The sequence below is a fragment of the Achroia grisella genome, unplaced genomic scaffold, assembly GCF_030625045.1.
Source record: "Achroia grisella isolate CSIRO2021 unplaced genomic scaffold, CSIRO_AGI_Agris_v1 utg782, whole genome shotgun sequence".
NCBI lineage: Eukaryota > Metazoa > Arthropoda > Insecta > Lepidoptera > Pyralidae > Achroia > Achroia grisella.
This window is the reverse complement of record NW_026713022.1, coordinates 206,230-219,060: the sequence shown is the minus strand read 5'-3', so window position 1 is coordinate 219,060 and position 12,831 is coordinate 206,230. Positions and strand designations below refer to the sequence as shown.

The 12,831-nt window shown below is 29.0% G+C and overlaps 1 protein-coding gene across 3 annotated transcripts in view; it reads left to right on the top strand.

Moving 5' to 3' along the window:
• Positions 1–12,831, top strand: part of LOC131851319 (cGMP-dependent protein kinase, isozyme 2 forms cD4/T1/T3A/T3B) — a 120,909-nt gene that overhangs the window by 102,516 nt on the left and 5,562 nt on the right. For all 3 annotated transcript variants that reach the window (XM_059201806.1, XM_059201807.1, XM_059201805.1), the window contains 4 exons: positions 2,659–2,878; positions 7,736–7,877; positions 11,734–11,828; positions 12,507–12,653. In XM_059201806.1, coding sequence (XP_059057789.1) covers positions 2,659–2,878; positions 7,736–7,877; positions 11,734–11,828; positions 12,507–12,653 — 604 coding nt within the window. The remainder of the gene's footprint in view (positions 1–2,658; positions 2,879–7,735; positions 7,878–11,733; positions 11,829–12,506; positions 12,654–12,831) is intronic.

Sequence of the window (12,831 nt, the reverse complement as noted above, 5' to 3'; positions counted from 1 at the left end):
CCAAACATTATTTTGGAGCATTGACGTATGCTTAAGCGTGCGTAAAATGAAATGATGATTTGATGAAGTATTATTGTATTTTATGGTACAAATATTTTTCTTACATTGACGTAGATGATTTAAAAATGAGCATATACATGACCTTCAATTTAACAACTGAAATGCTAAACAAGTTCATGAACCACCTGATATTAAGTGTTAACCCTAAACCGCATCCATTATGAAATCGCATTCTCATTCTGGAGGAATAAGATGTTGCTATGATATGCTTTCGTAAGTACCTACTATCTAGTATCACCATATCTTGATATCTCACCCTCCACGAAAACAGTTTGCAAAGTATCTGCTATGCGGCTGGCTTAAATGGGTATGACATAGGTACCCACGCAGACAAATTCAGTCAAAGTACATATAACCATTTTTATTAAGTTTCGCTGACTTTCTTAGTTGGTCCTACTTGAATAATTGCGTCTTGAATAAATGCGATTGGGTAAAACAACATTATGCGGGTTCATTCATATATATATATGTAGTAATAATATAAAGTAAAATAATACAACAATTTTTTAACGTAACTAAATATAATTATTTCTTCAGGGTTGGCGCATAAGTATCGTGCGAAGAAACATATGATCGTGAGAATAAAATACCTACCTCTTTGTTTGCAGCTTTGTAATCTTAATACAATATCTTTTTTTGATGATATATAGATTATATGTACAATTTTGTTAATGTCATCACCTTATAATATTAGTATTACAATAAAATAAACAAAGCAAGCATAAATTAAACACGAATGCTGTGCAAAATAAATATGTAAACATAGCTATGTCACACTTAAATGTCAAGAATTTGTTAAATTTAAGTCTTATAGGTTATAATTTTTTATAGATACTTAAATATATATATTTAGTATATGGATTTTAGAATGTTGCATTATTTTCACTATCGTATGCCCCGTAATAAAATTTAAAATTTCTATTACAGCATAAATTTACATATACAGGTTTCTATTTTACGTAATAACAAATATAATTTAAGTATTGAGCAATCATATATTATTACTTTTATTTTTTATTTTATTTTCATATTAATATTAACCCTCAATGTACCTATATATAACTACATGAATATTCATAGAAATTTATAGTTATAATTAAATATTCATAATTTATATATGATCTTAAAAATGAAAGTGTTACGATACATCTTGCTTCGTATAAGACTACAGGTGAAAGTTCAAATCGTGTTTTATTTTATAGACATAATATTAACTGGTTTTATATAACCTCTAGTTTTCTGTTTCATATTTGCAGTAATAAAACGTTATGAAACTGTGTTTTTAAGAGTTATTTCATAATAAATGTACCGATAATATCCATCATAAAATATTTTTTATATTTTTATTACTTTAAAGTTATTATTGGTCGATTATTTGTAATTATGAGTTATACTCATATATGTAAATAGAGGACATTTATAACTGATCTATCAAACCACATAAAATATAAAATGGCAAAGTGGAGTAGAGTTTTTTTACGGAAACATTCTAATGGTTGTCCTGAAACTCCCACGTGAACAGTACCCACTAAGGTTTAAGAATTTATATTTAATATATTAGATTAATTATTATTACTTACAATTATTTTAAAATTTTACAATTTTAAGAAAAGCTATATATAAATGGCATTTTACGTAAGAATGAAGTATAATACCTTTTAAAAAATAGCTTTTGTAGCATTCAGGCAAGCAATTTAGTAGTTAGTGATGATACGCTTAGTTTCATACAAATTGAGACAGATACCGTATCTCACTTATGCCTGTTGTAAGAATACAATAGATGATGTTGTTTCACAGAGAAGTAAAGAACTAAGAAAAATATATTAGTGGAAATGTATACGGTGCTACCAAATTATCTGCAGTACTAGCTAGAGGGTATAGGTAATTTTATTGCGATAATAATGGAATTTCATACTATTATATATTATTTTAAAAAATTAAAGAGCTGCTCTATTCGATTTGCTTTGCCATATCGAATACACTTAGAGACCTATAGTAATCATATTATTATATCAAAACTGATAGATAATTTTAATTATACATATTTTGTTGACACTGTATCATGAGTCATCAATGTCCGGCACGATGACTGTTTTGGCATTTAAAACCTTGAATGTGTGAAGTGTTTGTAAACGTTGTTTTCCGGAAAGATTTTATACGTATGTACGTAAATACATATGTATATCTTATAAAATGTAGTATAACGTTCATTGTTTGTGTTGTGGTTCAAAATATAAAATATCTCATTACTTGCATATTTACAATAGATGAATTGTTTCCTAAAATTGCATTTAGAAAATCGTTCCAATTTTTAATGCAATTCCAATTACGCTATGTTATCTGTATTCATTATTTGTAATAAAAAGTATCTAATTTGTTAATCTAAGTATGATCCATCTCATCCATCTAATTATTAATAATGAATGTACAAATATCTAAAACCATTCCGTAAATTTTCTAACAAACAGAAATTTGCTGTAACTTAAAACATTGGGTTTTCTGAAAATGAAAATGTAATATTAAACACTGCTTAATATTACGTTTTCATTAATATTATTTATAAAATAATATTAAAAACTGCATTTCTTTTTTTTTTAGAGGGCAGAGTGGAAGTATCAAGAGAGAACAAATACCTCAGTACGATGGCACCGGGCAAGGTGTTCGGTGAACTGGCCATCCTCTACAATTGCAAGAGAACAGCCACCATAAAAGCAGCAACCGATTGTCGGCTATGGGCCATTGAACGTCAATGCTTCCAGACCATTATGATGAGAACTGGACTTATACGACAGGCTGAATATACTGATTTCTTGAAGAGGTAAGTTTGTAATATAAAAACACAAACACACAAACCACAAACAAAAGTAGAGTCTTTGTTAGGATAGGACCAAAACAGGAAAAGAAACCGTCGATTAAATAATTAAAATCGGTTTGGTTCAGAATCAGTGTTGTTTTATACGAATTTATTGCTAATGATGCCAGCAAATAGAGTTGGAATTAGAAACTCCTTCTGAAGTCAATTGAAAATGTTTCGTTTTCATTCACGAATAGTTGAGCCTGTAATTAAATGCAATAATAATTATTAATATGAATTTTATAACAAATAAAATCTTTGTTACTTTATTAGTATATTTATTTTATTATTATATTTATTTTTTCATAACGAGTACAAGGATTTGACTAAAATTTCATTGTCTGATGGATTGTCATAGAAGTTAACGAGGTCAATACTGATAGCAGTGGCAATGGTGTCATTCTTACGAAACTCAACATTATGACTTGAACAGAGTGTTTTATAAATCCTCAAAATTAAGTCGAACATTTTGTTACAAAAATATATGTGACTCTCTAATTTATATAGCTCTAATTTGACATATAAAGCCTTGAGCAAAACTCAAAGTTCTTACGAGGAAACGTTAAGTTCTAATAATGTGATTGTTGATTTTATAGAATAATTACAAATAGGCTATAGTACTAATATACCATTAATCCTCAAGAATAAGAACATAGTCGCATGAGATATACTACGAGTTACTATGCCCATCACAGTGTATTTGTGTATTTTATAATGTCCGTGCCGTGCTTTACCTGACATAATAGGCGACGTTTTCCACTTTCCATAAAATGGGCCATCAAATGCTTTGCCTTTTTCTTAGTATTTGTATAAAAAAATAAACATCATAAATTTCTAAACAAATATGTATTTTACAAATTGCAATAAAATTAGAATGATTCTGAGTTTTCAAGCAATTTCAATGGATTAAAAAGAGCTACAATCATTTGTGGTTCTTTATTTAATAATAGGTAGCATTCATATAAAAAAAATGCGGAGTCACGATTTAGACTTACTATCTAAAAGTTCAATTCACTTGAAAGGCTGTCTGTATTTAGAATGAGTTATTCTAGCTTTCCTTCCTAATGAGACTTGACAAATTGTTTACGTTAATGCGGACAGTAACCTCATATCGCTCGGTGGTAATTTTACTAAATCTATTTTGACACTTTGATAGATATAAAACACGTGTCTTACTTGGACATATGGTGAATGTGTTTGTAATTATTACTATCTTATGTTGAATTTCAGTAAATCATTTATTTTAAAAATATATGTTGACATCATTAGGAGCACATTTATACTTTATTTTAGTTTCTCATAAAATAATGGTTATTTCCATAGGTACATACTTTTGTTTAATGTACTCTTATATATATATCTTTACTTTGATAATAATTATCAATACTAGTACCTATTAAAATGTTTATAATAGTATATTTGAATGTAAAAACACCAACGATTATAAAATAAATAGCAGTAAATCTTATGTTGATGTTCAAGTTTCAAAAAAAGGGTTCTATTTAAATATGCGTTTACAAGAACAAACTGCTTGTGAGTGCATTACCGATGACATAAAGGGATATTGACCTCCAAGACACTTATGCAAATGCAATGGGTAGGACAACGTTCCATTCTTCTGCTTTCGTCAGTATCGACATTTACATTTATTTATGGGCATTGTTATGAATAACGTCTGTAGGCATGATACACAATAATCGAAAAATCAAAGTTAATATTATACTTTACCTACTGGTTTTTAAAATGAATGTTCTCAAATTGACTTTGATTTGAAAAGATCTAATTGAAATTCAAAGCAATTGTCCCATCTAATGGTATTGTATAGCTATTAGTGTTAATTCAAGTAGAAATAATGTTTTGTGACAATAATAATCTACTGCATAGTTTATTACTCAAAATTAATAAAAGATACCTAATTATTGTGTAAAGATTTGTTGATTATATTCCTAGTGTATTAATATTTTAATTACGAATAGTAGTATAATCCTATCTACTAAAGTTCACTTAATCCAAGCTTTTACCAAAGGCGTTCTTCTAAAATCATATTTATAATTTCTTTCTTTTTCTTTTTTTTAAGTAGTTTCTTGTATGCAAATAAAAATGTAAGATGGTCAATAACTATGCTATTATAATTATGATGCAAGACATTTAACCAGCACAAGATCTGCGTATATCCTTGCGAAAATGCTATTGTCTATATTATTACCCAAGTCTAGTATGAGTATATGTTAAAATCTTAAATGTCTAGGTTCATTAATATTAAAATTATTTATCTATTTAGTAATTATTGCCATTTCGCAAAGTCGGCCACTAGATACAAGTATATTCTTACTTATGACTTGCGTTTTATTTAGGTGTTCAAGGTCTCATGGAAGTGCATGCATGCTTCATAGATTAATGTTCTGAGAATAAATACAAACCTCCCACCAAGCATTACATGATACTAAAGCGTTTTTTTATAAAATGTTTAACGAACTATAAAACAAAGGCATTGTTGACGAAATTTTGTCACTGCAGTTACCCAAGCACTCGTGCGCAATTTACGAAACAAGCGTCATGTTGCAGTCTCATGGCATTTCAATTGAAGTCCTTTCACCACTCCAACTCATAGGTTCTAGGAATACAGAATTCGATCTTGATAAAAGTTGACAATGTTAAGACTGTTTATTATAATGATACTTGTGTAGCTTCTTTAAAGATGTTCGTAATGGTAATAAAAAATTTATCACTTTTATATACAAGTTTCTTAAAAATTCTCATGTTTATGCATATTTCTGAATTTAAGTTATATATTACTGTATTATAATTTACATTTGTTTCTTTTTAAATTATCAAATTCAACTAATTAGATCTCTAATATTGTTTAAAATTGTATTAAATTTACGATAAACCCACATTACAACTATATAATTTTAATTGGAAGTTTATAAAATAGTGTAGTTTCAAGTAGTGTATGTATGTACTCTTTAATCCTCAGAAGAGGCATAAAGAAGACATGACTAGTTCTAAAAGTTACATTAAATGACGATTGCCGATTTTACATTGTCAGTAGTCCAAAAATGATTTTGTTTGAATATTTTAAAATACAACAATAGGAATACTTGATTTAAATATAATGATTTTAAATAAAATAAACATTAAATAGTATCTATTTTTTAATTCATGGATATAGTCATGAACTGTGGTCAATTCTAAAATGAATACTTTTGTGTCTTGCGTTTTCCTCCTAATTACCTCGACATACTTTGACTAGTTACGGAGTAATACATAATGAATGACTGTTGTAGCTATAGAATTAAAATAAAGAATATCTGATAGTTAACCATCACAAATACATACTATTTAAAGTTCTTTATGTAATAATCATCGTTTACAATACAATGGCGGAGTCATAGTCATAGACTTTTGAAACTTTCAATACTCTATTTGAATAATGGATATTTTATTACAAAATAAAACATTTAAATTAATATTATCATATGATATCGTTTTTATCGATCGAATCTACTAAAGTTTATCAAATTTATATTAAGGTAGTTTTATAATAGCTACTATTAATTTCGATTTAGTACTGTTACTTTATAACTATATACTTACATATATACGTATTTTGTTTTTATTGCAAAATACTTTAAGCATCACGTATCCAAGTTGAACCAAAGGAGTACGTGAGCGCTTAAAACAATTTTTAGAACGTGTTATTCTTAACACAATTGTTAGAATTTTATATTGCGTAAAACTAATGCAATGGTGGATTTAGTGATTATTTTATTTTATTTTTAAGGAAAATTTAAAACATCCTTCGAACCTTGTTTTCAGTTTTAATACTTGCGTTTTATGGAATACGAATTCTTGTTTTTATTTAGGTAATGCATTTGTTTCTCAATGGACCAAAAATGTTTAATTATTAATAATTTTATTTTCGTGATTTCATTGTTTTCCTTTTTATATATATGCTGATAACGTATTTATGAAATTATTCTATAAGATCAAGAAAGATATGCATCACTAAAATAAAAATTCATAATTATCACATGTTTTCTAATTTGCTTTGCCGACATTTTTATTTCTTCTTAGGTACTATGCTTTATTTTGACAGATATATATATTATTCATGATGTTATAAAATTTTGATTATACTAATTAAATATAAAATCGAATTCCAATTGGCCAAATCTTATTTGCATATCTCCAGTCTAAAAGTTTGCAGAATATAGTATATGCACAGCATGGACGTTTAGTCAATGTATGCCTAGTTTACATTTAAATAAAATGATAGGAGAGTTTAGCCCTGAAGTAGTGTCATGTATACAATCACGAACGCACCACCGTGAATTTGCTGATTCATTTCATCATAAAACAAGCTCCACAACTCAGGATCACGATGCGTCTCCGAGAGCTAATAACTGATAGCGTTTACGCAACGTCAGCGTTGGATATTCGCGGCGTCTAAGCTGTGTGTGTGTTCGACGAACGCCTACGTTGGAGAAACACTAGTCTGAAAATAATCGTATAAATAACCGGATACTTTTATTATTCGACTAAGAATAACAAAGACACAGAGCCGACTTATTATGACAAAATAATTATTAGTATTGTTGTGTAAATTTACACCTTACAACCCTACTTCATCGCATTCCTCTTTAATATTTCAACTCCCATTTACGATATAAAAGGTTTTTTAACGGATTTAAATTTTGGAGATTCCGATATACAAACCGATTATAAATTTTTTTATCGAAAGGATTTTTCTTAAGTATTGTCTTATTTAAATGTAATATTAGTATATAAAGTGAAAAGACTTATTTTTTTTTTCAACAGTGTGCCGATCTTTAAAGACCTACCCGAAGATACGCTTATCAAAATATCTGACGTTTTGGAAGAGACGCACTATCAGAACGGTGACTACATTATCAGGCAAGGAGCGCGTGGTGACACATTCTTCATTATTTCTAAGGGACAGGTAAGTGTTTTAATATATCCGGTTTATTTTTGTTCGGCGGCCATACGTCTGGCGAGCCTGTACCGGTTTCAATCCTGGTTTTATTTACAATTCGTTACGGGTTTCGAAGTCTTCATTATTGATACAAATATAGACACAATAATTTATAGTTGTATTTATTTTATTTCAAATTACTGCATTGAATGTCAAGTTACACTTACGACATAATGGTATTTATTTTTTACTAATGTTAAGTTCTTTTTCTATTTCATCATTGCAATTTCAGTAACATGCATATAGCATGTTGCATTTGTAATTTTCAAAGAATATAAATATATCAATATTTGAATTAACTAGTATACTAATAAACAAACGAGTTTTTAGTTAAGTTTTAAAATGTGTATATTTGTCTAATGTTGACATAACAATAATCAACCATAACTAATAAGATACGAGAATTGTAATATTTTAGTCCAAGCGATGTGTCACTATTGTTTTTATTCTATTTCTATAAATACGTTATGTTTTCGTTGACCTATTCTTCGCTTTACTTATAAAAAAGCTGTTATTTAATGTATTCAGTTTTTATCGAGTCCCTTTTTTATATTTTAAGACGTGTATTGCTACCGTTCATAAGAGCGTATAAATTTCTTTTAGCCAGCCTATAAAATGTATTATGCTGGTAATCCAATGCAGAATCACTTAACTTTTCTCTATAATGACAGTTGTCTTTTAAAGACTGCAGTATATATTCAATCATCAATTTGTAACTGTAATCTATCTACATGGAACGTTGTAATCAGTTTTGATGACATTGTGTTGAATAGAAATTCATTTCATCTTTTCTGTGAAGATTGTCTAACGAGAGTCAACAATTTCACTTTCATTCTGCGGTACAACTTTCGAGACGTTCGCACAATCTATGAACTACGTGCCTTACTCGTACACGAGCATACCATGTTTATAAACATAGGATTTGAACCATAATGGTAATCCAATCCATTTCAAATAAACACAACTTCGCTTTCAATCTGAACAAATATGATGACATAACAATTGGATCTCTTATTTCATCATACAAAATTAACAACGAAAGTTTCTTATTTACATTCAATTTTTAATATATTAACTTTCGAAACAAATTTGAGACGGTTCTCAGAATTAATATTAATATAGTCGCAACAGTTCCTTTATTATCCATTTAAATTCATGTGAAAATGTATAATACTGATCGCGTCAGACATGGGTGACTGTGTAAGAGGTTCACCTTGGCATTTGTGTAGCTTATAATTCTGCAAAGCAAAAATGTTACTAACTGACCAATAAATAGAGAAGGAATTACGAATATACAGTTTAACCACTTTACAGATTAATAATTATTTTTAGATACTGTAGTTTGTAACTTTCCAAATGTGATATAGCCTGTGCTAGAGTTTATTCAGAAACTATTCTATGTGACTGCTTATGTTTTAATGTTTGGTCTGTTTAAAGACTGTTAAGGCCAAACGCCGCGCTATTGTGCTGCAAGGTCAGCGCACTGATCGCTGGCGAGAGGGACGTATGGTATTTTGAGGCCAGATTTTTGTATGCCTTTGTGGGAATTATCTACTCCTAATAAATAGGTGGAACATTCTTCGTTGAATATTTTGAGCGCCTGTAGTCCAAAGAGAATAAAACGGGATCTACACTATGTACACTAGTTAATATAGTTTTTTAATATCGTCGTTGAATTAATTGTAATTCACATTACTAGACACATTAAAATTATTAGACCTCTAGTATTACAAAAGGTAATACTTTGGGGGTCTAATAATTGTAGTGCTTAATGTTACCTATGAATTTCTTTTTGATACCCTAACCCATCTTGTACATTTAACAAAAAAAAATTGTCTACAATATGCAAGTAACGTAAAATATCTTGTACATGACCTAAATTATTTAGTTTGAAGTAACAATTGTAATTTGTATTAATAGCTAATTTAACCAAATTCTATGAGAGAATATATTTCGCGAGATCATTGTTCTTAATTATGAAATAGAAATAATACTGACATTAGGAGCTTTAATAGTGAAGCAATGTCATTCTTACGAGATGCAGCCAATGACTTAATCATTGCATCAATAACTAGAATATTTCAGCAATCTGCCAATCTATTTATCGCCAACTTAATAATAAATGGTTTACATCATAAAAAATAGTACTATTAGGTATTGCATACAAAAAAAAGGCAATAATAATTACATTTATTGACAAAACACTGTTTACAAATCAGATAAATGATTAACGGGTTATTAATATAGCTATACCTTGCGTGTCAATAGTCAGATCCTTCATAAATATCTTTAATTTTATTCATTAGGTTTTATAAGACAAAAATATATAATTGAACAAAATATTCTAAAAATAGAAAGAAACAAAACTGTCTTCTATAAGATACTAATATGTAGGATACTAAATAAAACATACATATAATAGACTTACTTCAGTAACAAGTAGCAGAAATAGCGTTTCACTATTGAGTGTCTTTATCCATAAAAATTATCAAAACGGGAAAATTTTCCATCAATAACGAGAGAAAGTGCAAAATGTCGCTGTCACGGCGGTAAACATAGATTAAATTAAATACTAGATAGAAACCACATAATTAAATCTGATGATTATGATTTTTGCTAAGTGTAAATAAGACGATCTTGTCAAATAACCATTGGAGCGGAAAGTAGGTTCCCGTTTATTTTTCTTTTGAAACTGTCCGGTTTGTTTGGCCAGACGGTTGTTACTTCAAACGGTGTTATCTCATTTCCGTTGTTATCGCATTGCCTCCAAGCTTTTTTTGCTCTCATTGCTCAATGTTTAATTTACACTTTACCGGAAAATTATTATTAGGTGTTTGAAAAAGAAATTTTATGAATAAATCCATGTCATTAAAAAGTATATAAAATGCATAGTTATTTATTCTTTTTTAGTGCATTTCGATATCGATTCGTATCGATTCGTGTATTGTATGTTATAGAGTAAAGTCTCTTAAAATATTTGTTTTTAGGATTCGCGTCATATACCTATTACGTTATGCTAGTTTTGTAATGTTGTACATCCGGATTTTAATGACAACTTTCGATATTGACGCCGGTTTTCTATGGATAATTATCTTGGTCAAACCTGTTTCCCACCAGGTTCTAGTTTACCCATACAAACCGTATGCATTACATCTATATGACCCATATTAAATATATCGTAATTTTGATCTCCTAACTTATAACGTCATCATGTTTCTTATTATCTCAAAAGAATGCATATAACTTTCTATTAGGTGTCACAGCTAAACAACTTGTTCTTCAAAAATAGAATTTGGGTTAAAAATAGCACGCCGGTTGTTCGTGGATATTATAGCATGAAGTTATCGAAAATTTCACGCAGTCGAGATCACTAGTAGTTGTATACGTGATGAATCTCGATCAAAACATATTCTCATATTCACATTAATCTAAAATTAGGTCAAATTAAATGTAACTGGCATACTACTTACTCTTTAGTTTAGTCCCTTTTTTACTACCTGTTTTCCTATTTTAAAAGAGAACTATGTTTTGTCGCTTTAATAGATAAAATTAATATTGAGGGGTTAGTTACAGTTTTGTGAATAGGTTATAGAAAGGGTTGAAAGTTATTTATTTTCTCTATTTTGATTAAATACAAGAATTGCATTTTAGAATGTTTACGAATAAACAAGCAAACTTATTTGATTTATTGGGTGAAATTTATCTTGTTGTTTTATAAACAAATAAAATACAGGCCCATAAGAATGAGAATCTATTTATACCTGAATAAAGTATCTTTATTCCACGAGTTATTAATAGTATTCGTGCTTTTTGTTCATTTCAGGTAAAAGTGACCCAGAAGCAACCGAACAGTAACGATGAGAAATTCATTAGAACACTAACGAAAGGTGATTTCTTCGGAGAAAAAGCGTTGCAAGGGTACGTGCTAATATTGATTGGTGTCATTATTATAAGTTTACTAGACATACATGTTTGATAATAAAATCGTAGTGATTTTATTTTAAGAATAGAGCAACCAACTCTGTATCCATGCTTTATTAATCGTTGTGTTTCGAATTCGTTTTAGATCTATCAGAATAAATGTTAACCAATCATACATTTATTATCCAATCTCTAATATAGTTCAATAAATACAATTAATAAAAAGAAAAATGTATAGTCCTCTTAAAATTTCAATAATATTAATAATATTTTCATTTAGTAACAAGGCAGTTATTTTCTATACTAAAAATGAGTAATTTATAAAACATATCTTCCTATTATACTCGTATTTTATTGCAATTTATTCTTGCAATATATTAAACTGATATCTTTAAATATTTTGTAATATTCATATTTGCCGATAATCGCTTAATTACGTCGTTGTGAAGTTCAACCCTTGAGCAAAATTTCATGATCGTAGAAACGATATAAGCTCTCACTTCCGAGATCAATCAGTCATCATTTTATTTTTTTAATAATAATAGAAAGAGATGAGCGTAGAAAAGATGAATGGACTATGTGAATGAAATGCATAAAAGGAGAGTGGTAGTACCTTAGTACGATTGCCTTTGCGACAAGAGCAATATTTTTCATTGCATTCCGTCTAATTTTCAGGGATGATCTTCGGACAGCAAATATCATCTGTGACTCACCAGAAGGATGCACGTGCCTCGTCATCGATCGGGAGACATTCAACCAACTCATATCGACTCTAGACGAAATTCGTACCAAGTATAAAGACGAAGGCGAAAGTAGACAAAGGTAAGAATTTATCTGCATTTTACTAGTTTCAGCAAGAATAATCAGCGTTAAGGTCAGTAGATCTATTCTCCGGATCTATATCTTAAAATAACGGCTGACCTCTATGCCACAGCAAAGACAAGTCGCACAAATAACATAAGTGGAACCAGTTTAAGAAAATTTTTCTAAATTAGTTCCG